This window comes from Heloderma suspectum, chromosome 1, assembly GCF_057233095.1.
Source record: "Heloderma suspectum isolate Gila_16-S chromosome 1, 16-S_ref, whole genome shotgun sequence".
Taxonomy (NCBI): domain Eukaryota; kingdom Metazoa; phylum Chordata; class Lepidosauria; order Squamata; family Helodermatidae; genus Heloderma; species Heloderma suspectum.
This window is the reverse complement of record NC_139458.1, coordinates 253,155,166-253,179,630: the sequence shown is the minus strand read 5'-3', so window position 1 is coordinate 253,179,630 and position 24,465 is coordinate 253,155,166. Positions and strand designations below refer to the sequence as shown.

Below are 24,465 nucleotides of genomic sequence, written 5' to 3'. Positions count from 1 at the left end.
GAGAGAAGGATGGAGCACATGCTAGCCACATCATCTCATAATAAGACCCACCTTCTTTAGGGAAATTTCTAGTGGGGGTATCTTTTTTGGGAAGAAGATTTGTGTGTGTTTGGGGGAGGGTAACCGCACAGATTCTGTGGCTACATCCCAGTCACTCAGTTGAAATCCATGGAATTCTCTTTCTCACCTCTCCACCCCCCACCCCCTAAAACCAAACAAACAGGACCCCAAACGGAAGATCCCACCATGGCTAACTTGTGACACACATGCTATCTTTACTGGATGTGATGGGATAGGTGTGTGGGTGGGTTAAATACATGATTATTGATGAAATGGGATAATTAATTGAAGGAAATCTGATTTTGAAACAAGATCTGGGGTTGGGTGATTAAATTGTGGGTAAATTAATTGAAGAATTGATTTGAGTGACCTGGGGTGGTGTGCGAATTAATTGAAGACTTTGGATGAGACATTAGCTGGCTAGCCCTTTCTGAAATCTAAGGTCTAGTAATTATTTCTTAGCTTGTATCTATACATAAAAGTAGAGTGTGTGAATTTATGTTATCTTTTGTGGAAGTGCAAATGCTCTTTCTCCGGTGATGCATAAGTGGCCACCCTTGCCTGCTCATTTAAAGAGATGTTTGATTTTGGTTACATTGAAGCCTGTGTTTCACATTTTTGGCACACATTGGCAGGAGCACGCAAGTTAAATCAGCAATGACCAAAACTCTCCGCATGCTTAAAGCACTTTCATCGCTTCTGCATTAGTGCTATCAAATTTCCAATTTTCTCCCACTCTGTGTTGGCTTCCAGCTGTCATGAAATGTGACAAAAAGATGCGTGCGCACACAAGAAAAACGCACAGGTGTGTAGCCGCAGTGCACCCTATGCCCACGCGTTGTAACCACTGTGCAGTTCAATTTTCCTTTTAAAAAACCTTGTTATAAAGCAAGGGGAACAGGTTGAGCACTGTACATTCACTCCAGAAGGCTTTGGAGACATCAAATTCTGCCCCTGATCCTTTGGATTCCACCCAAGACTCTGCTCAAGTTAGGTGTTCAGAAGTACACGTGCGTGTGTGCATGTTTTGTCCAAAAACAGCTTGCCCCAAGAGCATTTCTTGGGCTCCACCAAGATAAATTTTCTGGATGATATTATCATTACTATTATTAATTTCATTTCTATGCCACCCAATAGCCGAAGCTCTCTGGGACGTTTAAAACAATTCACACACAGAAAAAAATCAAACTACAACACTAAAACATTCTACATTACAACACGATAATGTTTTCCGAGTGGTTCGCGGCCTGTTACATTCTGGGCCAGGGAGAGAGACGGTGGAACCCTCGGTAGCACGCTGTGACAAATTTGCACAGCACTTTGAGGATAAAGTCGCTCAGATTCGTCATGAATTGGACACCACCATTAATGCAGTTCCATTGGTAGAGGCGTTCAGAGCACCGTCTGGTCCAGTTTTATTGGATGAGTTTCAGTTACTGAGGCCTGAGGATGCGGACAAGGTGCTTGGCCAAGTCCGATCAACCACTTGTGTGCTTGACCCTTGCCCTTCATGGCTTATTAAATCAAACAAGGAGGGGTTGTCCGGCTGGGTCCAGGAGGTTGTAAATTCCTCCTTGAGAGAGGGAGTGGTGCCTGCCGCTTTAAAAGAGGCAGTAATTAGACCACTCCTGAAAAAGCCTATCCTGGCCCCAGAGGATGTTAACAATTATAGGCCAGTGGCCAACATCCCCTTCCTGGGCAAGGTGCTTGAGCGGGTGGTTGTAGGACAGCTCCAGGCACTCTTGAATGAAACAGATTATCTAGATCCATTTCAATTGGGCTTCAGGCCTGGTTTTGGAACGGAAACTGCCTTGGTCGCCCTGTGGGATTACCTCTGCCGGGAGAGGGACAGGGGGAGTGCGACCCTGTTGATTCTCCTGGACCTCTCAGCGGCTTTCGATACCATCGACCATGGTATCCTTCTGGATAGGTTGTCTGGGTTAGGAGTTGGAGGCACTGCACTACAGTGGTTCCGCTCCTACTTGGATGGCCGATTCCAGAAGGTGGTGCTGGGGGATTATTGCTCTGTGCCATGGCAATTGTGCCATGGGGTTCCACAGGGCTCTATTTTATCCCCCATGCTGTTTAACATCTACATGAAACCGCTGGAGGAGGTTATCCGGAGGTGTGGGCTGAGGTGCCATCAATATGCAGATGACACCCAGCTCTACCTCTCTTTCTCATCAAAACCAGGTGAGGCAGTGACTGTTCTGAATCAGTGCCTGGGCACGGTAATGGACTGGATGAGGGCTAATAAACTGAAACTCAATCCAGACAAGATGGAGGTACTGTTAGTGGGTGGTTCGTCTGCCCGGTTAGGTGATATTCAACCTGTTCTGGAGGGGGTTGCACTCCCCCTAAAGGATCAGGTTCGTAGTTTGGGGGTGCTCTTGGATCCAGAACTCTCACTTGAGGCACAGGTGAACTCAGTGGCAAGGAGCACTTTTTATCAGCTTAGGCTGGTATACCAGCTACGCCCTTTTCTGGACAGAGATAGCCTACAGTTATCCATGCTCTGATAACTTCTCATCTGGATTACTGCAATACGTTATACGTGGGGCTGCCTTTGAAAACGGTCCGGAAACTTCAGCTGGTCCAAAATAGGGCAGCAAGATTGTTAACAGGGACTGGCCTGCGAGCTCATATTACGCCAGTACTTTTCCAGCTGCACTGGCTGCCAGTCCATTTCCGGGCCTGATTCAAAGTGCTGGTGTTAACATTCAAAGCCCTTAACGGCTTGGGGCCAGGCTACCTGAAGGATCGCCTCCTTCCATATGTGCCTGCCCGGACCTTAAGATCATCATCAGCGGCCCTTCTCTGTGAGCCCCTGCCAAAGGAAGTGAGGTGGGTGGCTACTAGGAGGAGGGCTTTTTCTGCTGTGGCATCCCAGCTCTGGAATGAGCTCCCTAGTGAGGTTCGCCTGGCGCCTACATTGTATTCCTTTCGGTGCCAGGTGAAGACCTTTTTATTTTCCCAGGCATTTTAGCTTTCTAAATTTTTATCTTTGCTGTTTTAAATCTGTATTTTAAACTCCTGCACTGCTGCTAGGTTTTATTGTGGTTGTATTGTTATATTGTGGTTTTAATGTTCTATATATTTTAAATTGTTTTATTGTGTGTTGTTTGGTTTTAATTTTTGTGAACCACCCAGAGAGCTTCGGCTATTGGGCGGTATAGAAATGAAATGAATAAAATAAAATAAATAAATGATAATACAACTGGGGATACACCCCTGACTAACGCCTAGGAAGCTGTTGCACACATATATGGCAGTGTCCAGGTACAACAGTGTCCATGCCTCAAGCTTTTACGCTACGAATATCAGCTGCAGAGGTGACTCCAGGATTGAAGGGACCCTTGGCAAGCCCCCCTCCTATAATAATGAGCTGCCTGCCCCTCCTCCCAGGGGGGTTATCTTGGACGCATGGTCGGCAGCTCTTGGCAGTAGCCACCTTCCTCTCTCTACACAATGCCTTAGAATGCAACTTAACATCTGAGGTATTGTATGTGAGGTGTGTGTGTATGTGTGTGTGGGGGGGAATGGGAAATGGTGGCAGCCAGAGCTGGGAAGGTTGTTTTAAGAACTGCCCTGATTTTTTAAAAAGGGCCCAGCCCAGGCTTTCATGGTGGGCCCTGCCTGTTCAGCCTCCTCGCTTTGATATGTTGTGGAAAAGGGAGGACAGTGGGGTACTATGGAACACTCATAGATTGGGGTTTGGGTCCAATCCAAAACAGATTTGCAGGGCAGAGGCCAGAAATGTCAAATTCCATCCCATCGTGACTGTGAATCTAACAATTCCATGAGGCAAAATTCATCACGATTTTCTTCGTTTCTTGTATGATTAGGGATTTTTCATTTGGGGATGTTCTGCTATGTCTTTGTGTGTTGCCATAATCTCAGTTTAGGAAGAGAAAATACGGTGACCACAGGTTTCTTGTAATAAATTATTAGCATTTTCACTGATGTGGTGACTTACAATAATTTCTGTGTTGTTTTAATTGGCTTTAATTTTTCTTTTCTGTACTCAGTGAGGGGGAAAATCTCCCAGTGCTTGTGAATAGGCTAAACTCACATTGCCTGTTTTTTTCTTTTCAGCTGTTCTTCCATGTTAATATTTTTCTTCCAGGCTCTTGAGGGCAATAAACACTAAGAACTGCACCAGTAACTTTTAGCTGATATTACAATTGCAGCTGTTACGATTTAAATGATTAAATGTTTAGAATATTACAATAGTAATGTGAATGAAGTTCAAGGAGAGATGTTGTTGTGATGTGCAAATTGTTCTGCATTAAAAGACTTTATGATGTGGGAAGTACTAAGCAATCTAGTGGAATAATTTTATTTATTTAATTTATTTCTAACATTTAATATCCCACCAACTAACCCAAAGGGATTAGATAGTATCCATAAAGTAATATTGAATTATGCCTTCATTTTCTCACTGTCTTTTAATAACAACAAACCAAATTTTACTCTCAGTTGGCAACTGGCTAAGTAAATAATCAGGAACATGAACATGACAAGATTGTATTGTGATAACTTCTCTGTATATATTCTCAGCATCTTTCTATTTATGTGTGTATCCATGGCCAGTGATCACAGTAAATGCCTTTAGCTGCACAATGTGTTTAATGCAGGGCTGAATATTTCTCTCTCTCTCTCTCTCTCTCTCTCTCTCTCTCTCTCACACACACACACACACACACACACTTTTGCAAGACCATTCGTGCCCTGCAGATGCACGTGCGCACATGTGCGAGTGTGCATGTATTCATGCATGTGCACATTTTTGGTGTCTCTTGAGGGATGTCTGAAATCCATTAGTTTTCAGTTGGGATGGTGTCTACCATAGTTTAAGATGAGGCACAGATAGTTTTGTCCTTTCACCCCATTTATTAAACAAGACAAAAAGCTTTGCTCAGTGGGGGCAGCCATCTCCCCCCCGCCAATCCCCAAGAACAATGTTACATAATCACATAAGGTTGCTTCCAATGGGACATTCTGCAGCAAATGGGAACAGTGCCAGGCTCCTTTGACTGCATTTCTGCCCTCACTTCAAGTGGCAGCAATCCCTTTTTCCTCCTTGTTTAAGAAGTGTGTGTGTGGGGGGGGGGGCAGAGGTCAAAACCCTCTGCTGCCTCATCTTAAATAATGGTAAGCCCCCACCTGACAAGCAGTACTGGATTATGGATAATGCTCAAAGATGATAACAATCTTTGGGAGATGTTTTTGCCCTATCCCACCTTTCTGAAACCAATGAAATAGCCTAGATTTTTTTTTTAAAAAAAACATTCCTCTTTCTTTTAGTTGATGGCTGTATACATAGAGCAGCTGGGCCCTGTCTATTTGCTGAATGTCGCAACCTGGGCGGCTGTCAAACTGGACAAGCAAAAATCACTTGTGGTTATGACCTCCCTGCAAAATGTAAGTAAGCTACTTCCTACACATAAAAAAAAAATCAAGCTGCGATTTTATACATACTTTACTTCTCAAAACACTAATTTAATGAGGCATTCATTTACCAAATTAGTGGTAAGATTAAATTAAGCATACTTCATAATGACCTTTGCCCTTTGGGAAACTGAGACATTTCAAAAAAAGCTAAGCTGTTGAATAAGGGAGGAATGCATGCTTTTACTTTTGGAATCGTAATACATTATAGATTGTTTTGTATAAGTTATGGCACTTATGTTTATGAAAAACCTTCTATAATTTTAACAAAATGTACCTTTTCAAATTTAACTGCATGGTGGACAGCTTCTGTAAATGGTGCAGATTTCTTGGTTGTGAAATGCATTTTGAGCCAAGGAGATCAAAGTGATGTATTTTGTGTTTTCAGCTGCTTGGTATGGGCTGATTGGCAATTACTGTAACGGCATCTGTTACACTTAAGCATTCAGTGGAATCCTGTTCTCAGTGCCATAAAGTTTTTTCTTGCTTTGAAAGTCAAATTGTCAAACTTCCCATTATATGTAAATAGAGAAAAGGTTATTTTATTGACCTTCTTGCATAACTATTTAGCCATGCTTGAAAAAATACACAATGAGATAGTAATGGTAAGAAACCTGGATGTATGGTATCACAGATAAAGATGGGAGGCATATTTTAGTAGCTTAAGTTGTACTGAATAAATAGCTTGGGCCATCAGGATAATTTTTAATACAGTCCAGCACTGGGGGAGAGGAACAGCTGTGTACCAGGAGTTGCACATTTTGGTGCTTGTTTCATTATCCATTTCGCCGTTCCTTGGTGATGAAATCTGATTTTCAGAGCAATGTGTTCTGTCCTCCAGGTGGTCTCAGGAGATACTCTTCAAGATATTATATTCCCATCACACCACTAGGAGGCAGACTAAATTACAATACATGATTGGATACTGCATATTACAGCCTTCCCCAAACTAATGCCCTCCAGATGTGTTGGACTACAACTCCCTGCATGCCCCAGGTTGGGGAAGGCTGACGCTAAGGAGTATCATTCCCTTTCCTGCAGCCTTATCAGAAGGAGTCAAGTCGTTGTATCTCCCAGCAGTTCTCAAGGCTGAACAACAAATTTGCAGCTAGGGACAAACAAAGGAGATTAATTAAGATTACCTACGGAGCACTTTGGAAGGGCAGCCCTCATTTTCCAAGCCTGTAGAAGAAAGTGCCACTGTGCAGCCTCTAGACCAGCTGCCTCTTCTCCTTTTCCTTTTCTCCTTGCCATTCATTGTTTCTTGGCTCCAATCCTGGAGAATCAGCACAGCAAGACCACTGCATTCTGCCAACGGTCCCCATTTTAGGGCCTAATCCTGAGAGTCAGTGCAATACACTCTCTTTGTAGTGGCTTCCATGTGAGTAGGGCTACTGAAGCTAGGGTACACATACACAGGTCTTTCAGTTTGATCTTTTCTCCAGAAAATCATTAGGCTATGCAGACTCAGGAGGACACAGAACAGCGCAGCCCAGGACAAATAATTCCTTTCTTTAGTTGAAGCCTTGTTCTTCACCTGAAAAGGCTCCCAGAATGGATTACAAAGATCCGTAATAGGGGTATCTCTGCCCTCTGACTTACAATCTAAAACAGGGGTCCCCAACCCCTGGCCTGCAGACCGGTACCGGTCCGTGGCCTGTTAGGAACTGGGCTGTGAAGGGGTGTGCGAAACCCTCTTACCGTGGGTCCATGGGGGAGGGGGAAGCGATCCGTCCCTCCCCCCCAGAATCCTCGCCGGCCCCGGCCGACTTCACTTGGCAGTGAGTCTGCGGAGCTGCTGGCCAGCTTCGGCCGCTGGTGGACTTCCGGCTGCTGGGATGCAAATGGTGTCCGCATAGCGGACGCCATTTGCATCCCTGTTCTTCAAGTCATAGGCTACGTAAATCTTTACGTAGCCTATTACTGCAAAGAACAGGGACACAAATGGCATCCACTATGCGGACGCCATTTGAGTTCCAGTGGCCAGAAGTCCGCCCGTGAAACCTCCCCCCCCCCCCCCCGTTCCATGGAAAAATTGTCTTCCACAAGACCGGTCCCTGGTGCAAAAAAGGTTGGAGACCGCTGATCTAAAAGACACAACACTAAAAGGAAAAGGGAGGAGGAAAAAAAGCAAATTTTGGCACCAGTTCTTGAAGCTATATAGTAGTTCTTACAAAAGTTCAGGCAGAGGACGAGCCAAAAGCTGGTCTCTCAGCTCAGAGAATGGAATGGCTGCTGCCAGGTGACAGCCGAGGGAGGAGTTGATGGAGCTGCCTTCTGATCAGAGCCTGCTTCCCTTCTCTCCCTTGCTGCAGCCAGACAAAATGGCTAAAAAGATATATGTCCCAATTCCAGAGTTGACAGAATACGAGGTCGGGGGATTATTTTTGGGCACTCTCAGGAACCTCGGGACCCAATTTTGCATAACCCAAACCCATATTAAATGGGATGCTCCCTCTGCAGCCCTCCCAGCAGCAGCTGTCTCAGGAGCCTCAAGCTCAGCAGTATATAATCTTAAAATCACTCTCCCGAAAGTACATGCAGAATTCTATAGGAAAAGATGTATTCCTTGTGCTTGAGACCCTTAAGGGTGCAGAATACACCTTGCAGGCTGCAGATCCCTATATAATGCAGACTCTGAAATGGAGGATTACTCAGGGAATGACCAGTCAGCACCTTTCCCCAAATGCAAGAAATAGAAAAGACACACACTTCCCAGACTCTTTCCTTTCCTAGCCAGGATTAAAGACACCAGAGCACCTGCTATGCCATTTTCTGAAGGTTTGCATTCACTCTTTCTAGAAGAAGGGGTGCTGTTACAGACAGATCAACCAGAAGAAGCGGAAATGCATGGTGGGTTCCTCCCCCACCCAATAGTAGACTGGATGGAATATTAATTCAAATTTTTAAGACCTTGGATGCTCCTCCAGGAGACCAAGACTTGGTGTTCTGGGGGAGATATAGCTTGGCAGCTAATAGGCTGAGGGTTTAAACTGAGGGTTTTCTTTAAAAAAAAAAACACCCCAAATACTAGGAAAATGGAGATTCTGTGTCCAGTGCCAAATACTGATATTTCTTTGCTCTGCATGGAATTGCACAATACACAGATCTCCAAATAGAAGGTAAGAATACATATTGTCTTGTCTTGGCCTGTTCACAGTACAAGATCCACTGAGGACAGGCTGGAGTTGCATGGGACAGGTGCAAGGCAGGCAGTGTGGGCCATCAGCTGGGTATCTGTGGGGCCACCAGGCAAGGACAGCTGGAGACAGCAAATAATCAGGATAAGGCAGGGAGCAGGATGAAGGATGAGCTGGGCACAATTCTGAAGGGAAAAACTTGCTCTGGTAGTTGTTGGAGTCAAACTGAGTCCTTATACCCTGGGGCGGGCCCGGATGATTGAATCAAACCTTCTGCCTGTTGCTGAAGAATCCATTTCTTAAATTGGTCAAACTCTGGTCTGGAACCTGGTACTCCTCCCATGTTCTGTGGTTTGCTGTTGGGCCTTCTATTGCCTCAGGCAAGGTAGACTAGGTGAACATGGAGTCCAGCATAGCTGGAATTATGGTTCCTCAGAACTCCATCTGTTTGCTTGGGTGATGGGGGCTGCTGGCCCCTATGTCTATGTCTGATCAGGTTGGTTCCTTCCTAGTCTGCACTTCCCTAGACTGGCTGGAGCTTCAGTTTCCATCTCTTCCAGGTCTGGGTCTATGCAGGATGAGCTGGTGTGTGACTCACTCCAGTAAGTTGGATAGTCCTGGCTGGAATCCTCTTGTATGTGCTACTCAAAGCACATTTGTACATCTCTTCGGATGTCACAATGACTTGGCCCTGATACAAGGATCTTCTTGTGTCTCCTTGCCCACTGAAAAGTGCTGATCACCTATAAGCAGGATCAGTGCTTCCATTTGCCCCATAACGTTGCCCCTGATGTGGCCAGTGCTGTCAAGGAGTACGGCATGTGGGTACTCTTTGCTAAATTCTTTGCCTCTCCAAGAATTTTAGCAGAGAGAATTTAGGGTATGGGACTGACAAAGTTAATTAGATATTTTTCCAGATCCCCACTCCGCCAATAAGGCACTTTCAGTGTTTTGGTGGTTTAATTTGATCTATGTTAAACAAAGCTTTGGTGTTATTCTAACATCAGAGTATTATGAATATTTATAATATATTGTTGTATTTTGTACATGTATTTGATGAAATGGAGCTATAGAGATGTGAAAGCCGGTGTGTTAAGGAATACTCCTCTAAAAATTCAAGGCCATACTGGAAATTTGATGCTGATGTTCATTTGCACACACCAGAAATTCATTAAAGCAGTCACTGCCCCTTTGGAAATACTATATGGCTATAGATTTATCTTTCGGATCAATGTAATGTAACAATGATCAATCCAAAGTGATAATGTAAATTTGCTCTCCAAGGCAATTCCTGCTGTGATAGAAGTACTTAATGGCAACATTGGCATTACCCACAGTGTGAATAATCAACCTGTTTAATTAGAGTTATCTTTAGAGATTATAAAGCATTCCTTCATTGTGTATGCATAATAGTCTGGGGGTTTTTTAATATTATGTTCGAGGGCCTTTGCCTAAGGTGAGATGACTTACTTGTTTTATATCACTTAGAAAATATAATTAAATTAGTTCATTGTGTAGATATTAATTGCAGTACATCCATTACAAACGGGATAATAAGAAAAATTGTCATCGTTTTACAAATATTGTTTTGCATTTTACTATAATATCAGGAAAACATTTTTAAAAACAACAACCAAGCACTTGTCTGTAGTACATTAGGTAGTGTAGTGTAGTGGCTAAATGCCAAACTGCAGATGATGCTTGGTTTCATAAAGCTTTTCCCCTCCTTTTCTTTAAAACCAAAAATGAAATGATAAGAGACCGAAATCTGCAGTAGAAGACCCGTGTAGTAGAAGGACTCTTTAGTTCTTTTTTAAAGTAGTTTTTCTGCTAAAAATTCCCCCAACCTGCTTTTCCTTCCACAAAAAAAGAAGAAAAAGATACATACATGGCTGCATTTTTTGTGCTTAAAAAACAAAATAAAAAAATTGGACAAAATCTATGCACAACTGATCATCACATCTAGTTTGACCTCATGATATTAAGTCTGCGAACTGGGAAGTCTGCTGTTCACATCTCCCATTTGGCCTTCACTTGGTAGCTGCTGTAAGCAAGTGAATATCTCTCACAGCTTCAGCTTTTCATGTTCAACATGGGGACAATAATGTCTACATTACAAGGGTGTGGTGTTACTTAAATAAGGTATGTGAAACACTTTAGAGTGTTCATTGTTATTTGTATCCAGTCATCAGCAATTTAGATATGTCTCACATCATGTCAACACTTTTTCTTGGAGAGAAGATTGTTCCCCACCATTAAAGCTGTTTTGGTTTTTAGAGAGGCTTTATTTGTAACTATAAAGATTGTATGGTTCCTTTATTGAGACAAATGAAGAGGCTAAACGGGGTAGAGGGGCTATGTTATTTAGGATAATGTTGGACAGTTTCAAAATGTCACTGAAATATGTTAGTTATTCTCCATTATGTATCTTTTACTTTGGAGCCTAACCTTTGTGAATAGTTAACAGACAAATTACTTAAAACCTAATTTAGATGCATAGGTGTATATACTCTAACTTAATATCTTTTGACAGCTGATGCATTGTTTTCTTAATAGCACTATCCAGGCTAATAAGTGCACATCTAAGGAAAAAGGAGGGAGATCTGTATTACACTAGTATATTATTATGGCCAGAAGAGGAAAACTACTCATCATTGTCAAGAAAATTCAGAATGATGTTGTCTGTGATTTGGCACCAGACCTTTCTGAACTTGCTCTCAGCACTCCTTTATTTGGCTGTAATATTCTAAATCTGCAGAAATCCTGTATGCACAATATACCCACGAGGGAGGCTGCTCATCACAGCCAGGTCCTAAAGGGAATGCTTCAGACAGCCAAGAGTTTTGAAATACCTGGGACACTGCTAATGATTAGAAGTGATTAATTATGATGTTCCAAGCAAGATTTAGCATGTAATAAGAGGAAATGAGGCATAAAAGAATATCTATGCAGAAGAATAAGAAGATAACTATAAAATTACTACTTTAGATCCTGAAGTAGTCTTAAGAGGAAAATGGGAAGAACATCAGATATAAATAACTTGCTTTCCTTCTTGTAGACTTGAAATAGCTCTCTATCAGTGTATAGCTCTACAGATATTACTATTTCAAGTAGGGAAGAATAATGCAATATCACATTCACTGATTGGCTAAAGTCAAGTCCAATGTGTTAGGAAAAGTGGGAAAAAGAATTTTGACTTAATTTTGTAATACTGCGATTGCTAACCCATATTGCCTTCCACGGCAGCAAATGCTGAGGTGTGACTCAGATCTCCACAATGAAATGAAAAGGGGCCCTTACCCTCTTAAAACAGGAATGTTATGTGTTAAAAAAAAAACCACAACTAAAAGAGGTGTTACCACATGTCTTTGTCTACAAATGTAGAGTGATATGCATGTATACCCAAACAAAACATGTTGGGAACTTTAAAAGTCATGGTGCACTGCAGCAAAAAGGGGAATTAGCAGCGAGACAACAAGGCAGAGCTTGGAGTAATGGAATATGTGGTTTATTACAAATATAGACAGATTGTATACATAGATAGCATTCAGACTGGACCAACAATTATTGGATTAAATATATTGAACATGAGAGAGAGAGAGAGAGCAAAAGGCGCAAGAGACTTAAAGAAATGAAGCAGCATGCGAGGGATATAGGAAGATGGATAATAGACACTATTACCAAATGAGGGAATAGGAGGTAAGATAGACATGCAGGAGATCTAATAATGCTGAAGAGAAAGGCTAGAATGTATCTATAACATTTTATCTTGAGGCTGCATGGGTAGCAGTTAAAAGTTAGAGAGGCAGGAGATGAGGCAGAGTCAAGGTTGGGATGCACATATTACCAATCCTGAAGCAAAGGGGGCTCTCACTTAGGGGTCTGCTGTGATCTGGGAGTTCATATTTTGGACTGGAACACTGTGGTTTCATGTGATATTTCTCACGAATTACTGATGGTCAGATCACCTTGGCTCTTAGACAATAAGATGTGGCTTGTTGACTGCAAACAACCAGGAAGAAGGGCATGATGGGTGGGTTGGGGGGAAGGCTGAGCCCGCGTAGGTTCCCTCGAGCCCCATATAGCACAGAACATAGCAAATAAAACTTGGGTCCTTCTTGAACCCTTCAAGACAGTTTAAAAACAGTTAGCAAAAAGGAAGGGTGAAACCATTTTTGCTGATCAGAGAAGAAAGCAACAAACTCCTGAGTTTCCTGGAATGAACTCTCTTCCTAACAGTAAATAATTCCTTTTTAATGTGGGTTTCGGGCAGTTCTCCCCCCACCCCAAGATTGAAAGAGGGGCAGAGGGAAATGTAGATGACATGAGGATTTAGTTTTCCTGCCCTGGGTTTTCAGGTGTTCAACTTCCTGTAGTTCATGTATTCTGTTCTCTTTATTGTTTTTATTTGTGCGTTGCCTCAAGCACTTTTTGAGTGGAAGGTATTCTAAAAATATTCAAAATAAATAATAATGCCAACAGGGTGCAATGGAATGTACAATCTCCAAGTGTGTTAATGGATAGCTAAGTACCCATGACATGTTTTCCAGGGCTTCCCACGTGGTGCTTTTCCTCTTAAGGCTCTAGGTTGCCAATGAAAAGGGTGTACCTGGATTTGCATTAGGAACCAAGTAGGGTGTAAAGACAGCTGTACACTCCAGAGGTCCTATGTCTGTGGGAGCCACTCCCATGTTCCTTGTTAATGGAGGACAGCCAGTATACATTTGCCCTAGATGACTTCCATTATGGTATATATTCCAAATCACATGGAATCATGCACATTATATACATGTAAAGTGAGCACACATATGATGGATATTTTGGCACTGAACTGTGGACATGGAGGAAAGCCTGATACCCCCAAAGCTAAGGAAGTCAGAGACCACAGACAAGGACATTGAAAGCAGTTATTTCTTTGAATTTAGGGTAATTAAAATCATACATCCAGAAGACATTAACATCAAAAAGGTTAAAAGACAACAAGCATTTAACAAATCAGTAATATAACACTGTGTGTGTGACCAAAAAGCGTTGATGGAAATGTAGCACATTAAAGAGAAGTGAACTTTAAACACAGTTTTAATTCAAGCATTCCACATAAAGCAGCATCTAGCATCCGAGGTGTTGAACCTCTTTCAGTCCAAGGGCCTAATTCAGTTTCAGAGAAACTCTTGGTGGCTGCATTCCAGGGGAAGGCAGGGCTGAAGGGGAGGAATGGAACAAATCAGAAACCAAAAGGCTCAACAGCAAAAGTGCTTGCAAGAGGTCACATACACAGTTCTGCTTGTGATGTGCATGGCCAGAATTGTCATAATGCTTGTCTTGCCTTTTCCAAGACCAGAATACAGTCTATTACCATTTGCAGCCCTCCACTACCCAAAACAGCAAAATTTAGTGGTACTTAAATAAAAAGGAAAGATAGCTGTGTCAACCATAAGAAAAATTACAAAATCCATATTAATGTAATACCTTTATTAGGCCAACCAAAAGACAATTATTAATGGTCAGAAGGAAGATGGATTTTTTTTTTTTTTTAACTCAAAAGTGTTTCTATCCATCTGGGTAGTGGGTACTTTGTAACACTATGCTTAGTATACCTTACTGTACGAAATGGAGTTTTTGGAGGCAAAGTGCTACAGAGATGCTCTAAACAGCAAGTAGATGTGCTTCTTTCACAAGAGTAGTCTCAGCATGAGTTCATGAAAACTGCTGGTTCTGCAGAAATGCAGTACGAGAAGGGGTGGTAAAAGAAGAAGTAACAAAGGAATAAAAATTACCGTAATTTAAACTCTGCAGAACCAGGAGTTAATCTATCAGTGTGTCATATTCTAGCATCTTAGTCAAAGCCGAGGGACCATAGTATAAGATTTTCTCCACTGAGTCAAAATAAAATAAAATAAAATAAAATGTATTGTATTGTATATTTTTGTTGGCATGTGGTATTGAGAATTCTACTGCCAGCTGGCTCAGTGTATTTGTGAATTACAAAGATCGTACAGTATACATTTTCCCATTGAAGCCTGACCTCTATGGACTGTTTCTATATTATGCAAGAAAGAGAAAACAAATTGTAAGTATTCATTTGTCTTGAAAATCCAGATTGCTACAGAGAAATTGCATCATCCTGTCAGTCAATTCCCACAATTTTTCCCTTGTCTTGTGTGTGTGTGTGTAATCTATGCAGTCCTCCATCTTCAATTTATGTACTCCACACAGTGCTGGGTTGACCATAGAGGCAAATTCTGAGTGCAGTGGGACTTCCCCGCCTCCTTGCAGCTTCATGTTCCACCCAATCTGGTCTAGAAAGTTCCCTAACCCTCCCAAGCAGATTTTGAGATCACAGCAGGAGAGAGGGAGAATTGCCCCTTCCCCATTCCACTGACAGAAGCCATTCCATCAGCAGGAGGGGTTAATGTGATACCACCCTAAGTAGCCATGCAGCACAATTCAGGGAGTAAATACCATGAGATAAGTAGCAGTAGCTCTCTGTATAAAATAAGAGTAGACCTGAGACATATGTTAGAATGTGTGAACAGAAATGCAGATTTTATACAGAAAAGCATTTTGGCAAAGTGTTATGCACATTAATCAGATGACTGGTTATTCATCACAGCTAAACCCACTATATATATATTACTGGGCTTTTAAGAAATGTGGTTTGTGCTGAACCTTTAAAATTAGCCTGGAATTCCTGCAAAAATTCTAATTGCTTCTAAATGGTGTCTTCCTAATGTACCATCTATTACTGAATTGTTTTACAAGCCATGGCATTTGGTCTTGATGAATAAACTTGCTAAATTTGTGCAATTACATGATGGAAAGAAGCAACAGAAAACATCTGAAAAATTACAGGCTCCATTTATTTTATATATGACCTAATGTTTTAACAGGGATATTAATACATATAAAGCCTTTTTGCTGCTGACATCATTGGTGATTAGATAGTAGGTATATTATATGTTACATATTATGTATTGTAAAACTATATTTTATGGTGAGACAATTGTGATATTTTGCATGTATGTGTGTGTACACACACACATCCTGGAATCCTCTCTGATGTCCACAGGGGGTTCTGCTTCTTTGGTGGTCATTATGCCAAAATGCCTATGCCTTCTGCCTCAAAACATACTTCTTGTAGAATATGGGGCTACTGATCTTGAAATTGCTTGAGTTCTTCTATAACATCAGCGAAGAGAGCTGACTCCAATTCAAGAAGGGTTTGTCTGACTTGTAAAATCTTGTCTCTGCCATTGGTACTTGCAAGAACTTTGTACCGTAAGGTAACTAACAAAAGGGAATGAGAAAGAGCTGATGTGCTTCTACCTGTGGTTGAACTTTGAGTCTCAAGTTTAAGTCAAGAACAGAAAATCTGTGCTCTTCAAACACTGCTTCTGATTGGCTCTAGCAAATTAACAAGGTCTTACATGATTTGGACACCCCATATAGATACAGGGAAATGTTTGCACAAACATCCTTAAGCAAGATCTACGTTTCAGCCTTGATTTCCCCATCCCACTCATGATAATGAGTGTCAAGGGCTCCTTGGCGGCCTCTTTCAGTCTAATCCAGTAGCCAAGTCCAGACACAGACAAAGAGATTCTTTTCAAAGCTTTATTCCTCTTTTACAACTTAACAACTCTACTGTTAGCAACTAGCTATGAGCAGCAGAATACCTATGCCCTAAGTTGGAACAGTTGGTCCCCGTTTGAAGGAGAATCACTGGCAGACCCTGAACTTATGGGCTAGGGAGAGTCCCTCCCCTTTTCCCTTGGATCCTCTGGGTGCAACCATTGTTTGCGCGCCAACTGGGCACTACGCCTCCTTTCCGCACCCTCCATTTGGCGCCGCTCCTGCGTCGGCGTCGTGCGTCCAGCAACTCTGCTTCCCGCGCTCTCTCACTCCCGGGACTGCTATCTATGTTAAGAATGCCGGTGGGAGGAATCTCTGCCAGCTGTTGGCCCTGGGAAGGATGAGCATGCTCCTCTACCAGGAGCAGCTGCTCCATCTCAGAATCAGAACTACTCTGGGATTCTATGGGCTCAGTGTCCACCCTGACATCGGGCTAGCAGCCTAGGCAATGCCTCCTGGGCTCCCAGTCCTGTGTGTGTGTGTGTGTGTGTGTGTGTGTCTTGAACCAGTCCCAACTCTAAACTGAAGAGTACATATTGGTACCTACAGGATGTGCATATTAAGAGGCAGAACTTAATTTCCCATGAGTGCACCATAGGGTAGTGTTTCTTAGGATCTATGTAATAAGGAGGTTGTGTGACAGGGTCTGGATGTGGATTTGTAGTGCAATAGGGACTGGATGGACTTTTTCAAATTGTACCCTGAACACAAACCATCTCTTCTAATTCAAAACATTATCTCAACTGTAAGACTATATTTACATTTTGGTTTAGGGCATATATATTTTTAGTCTATCTTGAATTGCATTCAGACAAATCTTTTATCACATAATGGGCAGTATCTAATGGTATCATTCTACAAACTCAAATAGCGCTAGTGTAGAACTGCTGAATCTGTCCATTGCACAGTTGCGCAAGCAGTTGCACAATGGGTTGCACAAGCAGAATGCACAACTGCTTGTGCAAATGTGCTTGCGCAAACGTAACTTTAGTTCGAATCTTCTCTTGTGCATAGTTCAGAACCTAGTTTCCACTAGTGCAACGTCGTCTGTGTTGGTGGAATGACACAGCTGGATACTGCTCATAGTCTGCCTCATTTATTAACCATATAATGAGAGAAATCTAGCCTGTATTAACTAGCAATATTCTTGTATTGTGAAATGCAACTTTTTCAACACAAGGTGCTGTTTTACATGAGGCATTCTCCAGATAAAATTAACTCTTAATTTAAATTCTAGGTAGGCTGAAATAAAAGATACACAGCTATAAAGGGAACATTTATTTTAAAAGTGGGATCATCTGTTTGTAAATAAATCATCCTTACACTTCTTTTTCCCACTAAACTGGAAATGATCATTTACACTATCAAAGTAAATAGCAGGGGAAAATGAGATGGACAAAATAGTCTCCTTTATGAGTTGTGAGTCATTTCACCAGCTGCTCAGAACTGAGTTTAAGGTATACAAAATCTATGGAAATATCAAAATCAGGGCTAGGCAAAACATGCCCTTCATTTTGAACTACAACGCCTGTCATCCCTGACCATTGGCCATGCTGGCTGGGGCTGATGGAAGTTGTAGTCCAAAAGATTGGGAGGGCACCAAGCTACCTCACTAAGATCAAGTGTGTAAGGAAAAAAAGGAAAACTACAAATGACAGATAGGAGGTCCCTATATCTGCAGTCCCATTGTGGCAGTTTCTTGCTGCTTATAAATCACGGGGGTCATTTATACAGCCTCTAGTCCACACTGACCCTTCCTCATGCTGGCACAGGCTCAAGCAATCCTGTGAAACCTGACTACTCATTCTGGATGCATGCTGAGCTCCAACCAGATAGACTCCTCAACCACAAACACTGCTTTTAAGAAAAGTTATAATCAAATAGCGAATGCAAGTTGAAATCAGTCAGTGTTTAGGAGCGGTAGCCAAATTTCACAGGACGTTTTGTGTCCATGGCAGTGCAGGGAAAAATCAGACTGGATTGACCAAAAACTGTGGCTACCACTCCTCAAAAGGCTATGTGAATTAACCTTAAGAGTAAGGAACCAGTTATGGCTCCGATATCTTCTGCTAGTAGAACCATCTGATATAAAGTCCTGACAAAAGCCTCAAAAACTTAACCTACCTGATCATGGTTGGTAACAAAATGATAAATTTTAGCAAAATGCAAGCTTTTACAAGGCAAACAAAACCTCCATCTTAAGTTAATGTAATTCAAACTTCTTTTTTACTTGCTCAACATTTGGTTGGCAAATATGAACGTAAATTTTACTTATTAAACAAGATTAACAATGTATATATCTGGTCATGCTTGGTTTGGGTCCTAGGAAAACCACACAAGGAACTTCTTCACTGTTGCCACTGTTACTTATAGCAGATTTTTTTATTGCACACTCTTAGATTTTTGAGAATGCTGTAACTGAGTGAGTTATGGTTTAGTACTATAACAATATTACTAAAATTTGGAAGTAGAACATTTTTATGGATGCCTGGAATCTGTCATCCTTAATATGAAGGGTAAACTATAAATTGCCTTTATTACATTTTTCCTAGGTATTGCCCTTCTTAGTTATATTAGCAACTATAATCTAGATCTTCACCATAATGGGTTTGTTTTGCTTTTTTCCGGTTATACTATTTTGTATTCAAGGTCCTTCTAATCTGAAAGGAAAGTTTAGAAGACATAGCTATTTAGTGCAATATGGGAGATGGGAGTCTTGGGCAGCATCCAACGGAGCACTTACACCCCCACTGATTATGTTGCACCCCGCCAATTCCCATCCAGAAGCAGTGCCCACCACTCGCGGAACAGATTTAAGCGCTTCTGAGGGCAACCGGAAATGAGCAAAAACGCTTGTTTCTGGAATGGGGCAAGTTGGTGGAGTTCCTTTATGTGAGGTCTACTGATCTGCCCCGATCCAGAAATGGGCATTTCCACTCGTTTCAGCACTTCCTCTAGGAAGCATTAAACCCCTGTTGTGCAAGCAGTGGGTCCTGCTTGAGCAACGGAATCTGCGGGGTGCAAGAGAATCGGTGGGGACATAAGCGCCCCACTGGATACTGCCCAATAACTTCAACTGCGGTAATTGTCTCATCTATGACAATACAGGGTATCTATTGACTGACTGCTATAGTTTATAAAAGAATTCCACCGTTTCTTTTGGGGCAGACATCTACCACTGTTCCTTTTGGAACATCATGCAGTTCAAATTTTCTGCCTGAGGAGGAAAATTGAAATATAGCTTCGCTACAGCTCAGAGTTCTGGCAATTTTTTTAATGCTAGAAGTTGCCTCATTGTTTATGTTCTTTAACTATTTGGTCTCTAAAACCACAACAAACGGATCTAATTAGTCCTCACCATGGTGTTGGCTTTTGTGTAACAGAAAATTACCACTGAGATCTGGATTGAACCCATCAATTAATTTTACATAGGCCAATGAGCGGCTGCCAAATAGTAAGGTCTTTGTTATTACTGACCTGAACTGGAGTTGAACCAGAAACCTGTAATTGAAAGATTCTGTAGCTGACCCATTGCTAATCCAGCCCCACCTGCAGGCCTTTATTACTTCAAGTACATAGAAAATCACATTAGACACAGGTGTGCCATGCCAGATTTAGTGTCTTCCAGGAGCGCAGCAGTCTGTGTGCTCCACCATGCAAAATGAATGCTGCTTTCCAATCTTTCCCTCCCCTCCCCCAGAATGTAAATTAGTAGACTAAAACAAATAAAACAAAAAAGCCTCTTCATGTTAATGTCCATGATTTGCCACAGAGAAAGCAGTTGAAGGCCTAACAGCTGAAGACTGGGAAAAACATAGCCTGTAGGTGGGGTTTAGCTGTACATTTACCAGGATTTTCCAGTGAGTTTGCATAATACTGTTGACTGCATGCATCTCTCTCCCTCTCCCTCACAAACACACACACACACACACACACACACGACTGAACTCCCTCCCCACCCCCGGATAATGTTGCCTGATAAATGCAAAAACAGCAAACTAGAGACATAGGGATTTCTTACTGAAATGCATTGCAAGACCATAGGGGGCACTCTGATTTTAGTCCCAGTATTGGGGAAAAGGTGGGATTGTGATGATGATAAATTTGCTAACAAGATAAAAAGCAAGCGCTATAAGGCAGAGAGGTTGGTCTTTGAAAACTAAGTTTATATTTTGTCTTATATAAGTGGAATTTGTGTACCCAACTTTTTTTAAAGGGTCAGTTTTCTTTCTATCATGAATTTTATGCAATTAAATTGTGAAATGTGGAGCTGTAGAATCAGGTATAAAACCCAAGGCTTAAAACTTGTATGGTGGGCAAGGAACAGGGAATCTGATATATTGATGTATACATAGGCTCCATTTCTTTATGTCTGCAAATTAACAGCTGTACTACATGTAGATGTATTTGTCTGAATCCATTGCTTAATTTTTTTCATATCCTCTTTCTTTTCTATTAATCAGTGTGTTGAACTATATACAACAAACTGAACTGCAACTTTCAAGCTAATGTGGAAATTCCCTTAAGCACAGTGCAGTATATTTTGGGGAACCCCTCCCCCCATTTTAAGAATGATACAGAAATATCTGTTTTCAGAATTCGAGCAAATAGAAGCTATTTTCTGTCTGTCTGTGTCTCCCTATCAGCATTAAAACTCAAGATGATCCTGCAGGATAATCAAAAGGACATTCTTCCTCTTGCAATATAAAATTAACACTTTCTCTTGGTGTAGCCTGGCCTCCAAGTTTATGCAGAGTTTGCAAATATTATTTGCAATAATACATATTATTTGCAAACTTTTCCAAATGCTCAGTTAATTGCAGGATGTTGTGGTGCATTCATGGTTTTTGAAAGGACTTGACACACTCATAGAGGATGGACAGGTTGTCAATAGCTATTAGCTATGATCATTAAGAACAAAGCATTCCTGTCCAGAGGCAATATATGTCTGATTAGCTGATGCTGAGGAAAATATGGATATCACTTCCCTAGGCATTGGGCAAGCCACTGTCAAAGTTTGTTGTGAGCCAGATGGACCTTTGGACTGACCATGCATACTAATTGTTATGTTTATTTGTGCCATCAGTTATCACAAGATGGAAACACTCAGGTTATATCTAGTATCTACTGTATAAATGTATCAGCTTCAGACCACTTTAACTGTCATGGCTTTTGAAAGCCCTTTTCAATAGAGATGAGTGCGATTTCCCAAGCTTTCCTCAGATTAACTTGGAAATGATATGAGCTCTTCTGAAAAAAGATCCGAAGAACTAGGACCATTTTTCTGAGCCTTGGAAAGATAACTTTCCCCTGTACCTTCACGCTCTCCCCATCCCCCAAAGCCCTCTCTGCCAGCTCCCCCACCCATCCCAGAATAACCTCCCAGCGTCTCTTACCTGGCAAATGGCAGTGTGAATTGTAGTAGCCGTTGGGAAAACTACATCTCTCATGGGTTCTTGGGGTTTGTATCCCTGAATGCTACTTATCAGTGCACCAGGGGGATGGCGAAGCCCCTCTCTTCTCCTCTCCCCATTTTCTGCTGCTGCTTGCCAGGTAATGTCAGGGAGTTATGTAGCGTGGTGGCTGGTTGCAAGGGCTTTGGGAAACAGGGAGGGCTCGTGGGACCAGGGATTGGGTACACATGTAATGTTCAAGTTCATTAAGGTTCTCTGAATTCTTCCTCAAAGCTCATTTCACCTCATTTATGATCTCAAATGCAAGCATCTCCCCCACACCCCGATTGGGAAAAATGCGCATTTTTCAAAGTGCATAATTTTTCCCAATGGAAAAATTTGATTTTTTTAAAAATGCGCATTTTTTCTAATCAGAAATGTGCATTTTCCTCCATAGGCTGACGTGTGAAAATGCAGAAAGTAAGCGCAAGTTCAGGAACTTGCGAACATTTTTGGAGAATAGTGTTACTGCTTGCGTTTGCATTCGGGGTTGTGAATAGGACATGTTCACATGATTTGCGAACAGGAACTAATTTCTCATATATCCCGAGGTAGGGCAGAAGGGGAGAGCCCAGGAATTTTTATCAGGCTCAGATTTTGTTCCAAGCTGGGGAAGAATTTAGAAGCTTCAAAACCTCACCTCTTGTTTGAGGCAGGTTTTTATGAAACCCAAAGCTGATATCTCAGCCTGGCTCAGGAGAATTTTGCCAGCAAGCTTACTTTTCAGACACTCCATGAACCTATGTGTGAAAAGGAGAGAATCAGGGTTGCACCTGCTGTCCTTTCTTCCAACTGCTATTTGTTCATTCAACACAATTGAATGTATAGAGTATAGGCTCTGTGTGTACAGAGTTCCCCATGCGCACGCTGCCTCTCTCTCTCTCTCTCTCTCTCTCTCATAGACACACACACACACACACACACACACCATGTATTCACTGAACATGTGAAAAGGGCTAAAGAATCTGGAAAACTGTAATTAGGGAGTTAAGCATTTCCTCCCTCACAGAACTATAGATCCCAGGATTTCCTGAGGCAAGGGGATGACTGTTAGAATGGATGTAGGTCTATAGTATAGATACACCCTTGTTCTGCGGACATCAACTTGGATTTACTGGGACTCAGCCCAATAGTCTTTGCCTGATCAATACAAAACAGAACTGGGACTGCAGTAAGGGTTCACACTTTGCTCTCCATACCCCCTCAAGAAAGTCTCTGCAGATCTCGCAGTGCAGATCTGGAAGAATCAGTCTTCCACCCTCTTTAGTTAGTGTGTTTATTAGGTGTGTGATTTATTAGTATTTCAAGCCTTCTCCTTTAGAAAATTAATATCAACTGTAAAGCTCCTTTCTTCTGACAGCTGCTGAATGAGAAACAGTATAATGTTTCTTTACGTTTTCTTTTCCATCTTTTTGGTTACGAATCCTGTATTTCTACACTCGTGCATAGAAAGAATAATTGGCAATCTCTTTGTCTCCAGAGTGAACTGTGCTGCATTTTGTTCTATACATGGATAGAGAGTTATTAACATTACCTTTTTAATCAGCATGAAAGTGTAGAGGAAGACAGAGTGTTCTCCATAACTACCAAGAAGCACATACTTTTAAAATGCATTCTGCACACTCCTTTCCCTTCAGGTGTTGAGAAATGTTTGATTGCAATTTCTTAGTTTCAAAAACCAGTCTTAGCTTGCCCTCTGATCAAGTAAAGACATAAGACACTCATTTTTATAGCAGGCCATGCTGCGTGATTAAACCCACCAGGTTTTAACTTGTAAATACTTGATAAAAATAAATGGTGCAATCAACAAGAAGAGGTGTGGATGTGATGGTTTGCTAGGTGTGAAAATCTTACTTTTGAAAAATAAATCTGTGTGAATTTCCTATGCTGTCAGAGAATATCAGGCTGATGTTGCATCCTTTTGAATTTTTAATGAAATACACTCTGCGTTAAAACAGATGCTGTTTTATCTACATGTATGGAATATATATATATTTATAATAACCTTTTGATGGTAACCTTGCTTACTTCTGGTCCTCACTGATGAAGTATTCTGAGGGGCAACTATATGGGTGCCACCCAAAATGGCAGCCATGTGTTTAGTTCCTGGCTCTTACTTCCTGTAGGTACGTCATCACATACTGTATTTCTCATCCACCACTCCACGTCCTTGGCTGCGAATGGCAGGGAGCAGGTATGCATAGAAAGTTGTGACATAAGATCACAGGGAAAGTTCGAGTCGACATTACAGGGAGAGTGAAGGAGCTAAAAGTGTGGTTCTATTTTTTGGCTGCAGCTATATGTTTACTATAACATGCTGATCAGCCTGATTAATTGTGTGTATTCATTGTCCAGAAGGGTCGACTGTTGCCATTCCAAAAATCATGCTGGCCGCTTGGAATCCACCACAGTGCTGTCAGTTCGATTGTACACTTTCATTCTGGAAGAAGTCAGGAAGCTGTCATTGTTTTGACACGTACAAGGAATCTTATGTACTCGCCCAATGTTTTGTTTCTTACATGTAGTTTTAAAAAATTGCACCCCCCTCCCCCAAGCAGGGCTTCCAGGGAAGTTTACAAATTCAAGATGAAATACAAAAATCAAGCTACATTTGTAACAGTCACAGCCTGTGCAAATAACAATACATCGCCTGGGAAAATAAAAATATCTTCACCTGGTGTTGAAAAGATTGTAATGTTGGCACCAGGCAAACATCTTTGGGGAAGGAG

The 24,465-nt window shown here is 41.7% G+C and overlaps 1 protein-coding gene across 12 annotated transcripts in view; it reads left to right on the top strand.

Moving 5' to 3' along the window:
- MACROD2 (mono-ADP ribosylhydrolase 2) overlaps nt 1-24,465 on the top strand; it is a 1,364,729-nt gene that overhangs the window by 319,495 nt on the left and 1,020,769 nt on the right. For 8 of the 12 annotated variants that reach the window (XM_084824187.1, XM_084824157.1, XM_084824149.1 and 5 more), the window contains exon 5: nt 5,368-5,484. The exons of the other annotated variants lie outside the window; for them this stretch is intronic. In XM_084824187.1, coding sequence (XP_084680313.1) covers nt 5,368-5,484 — 117 coding nt within the window. The remainder of the gene's footprint in view (nt 1-5,367; nt 5,485-24,465) is intronic. 12 annotated transcript variants of the gene reach the window in all.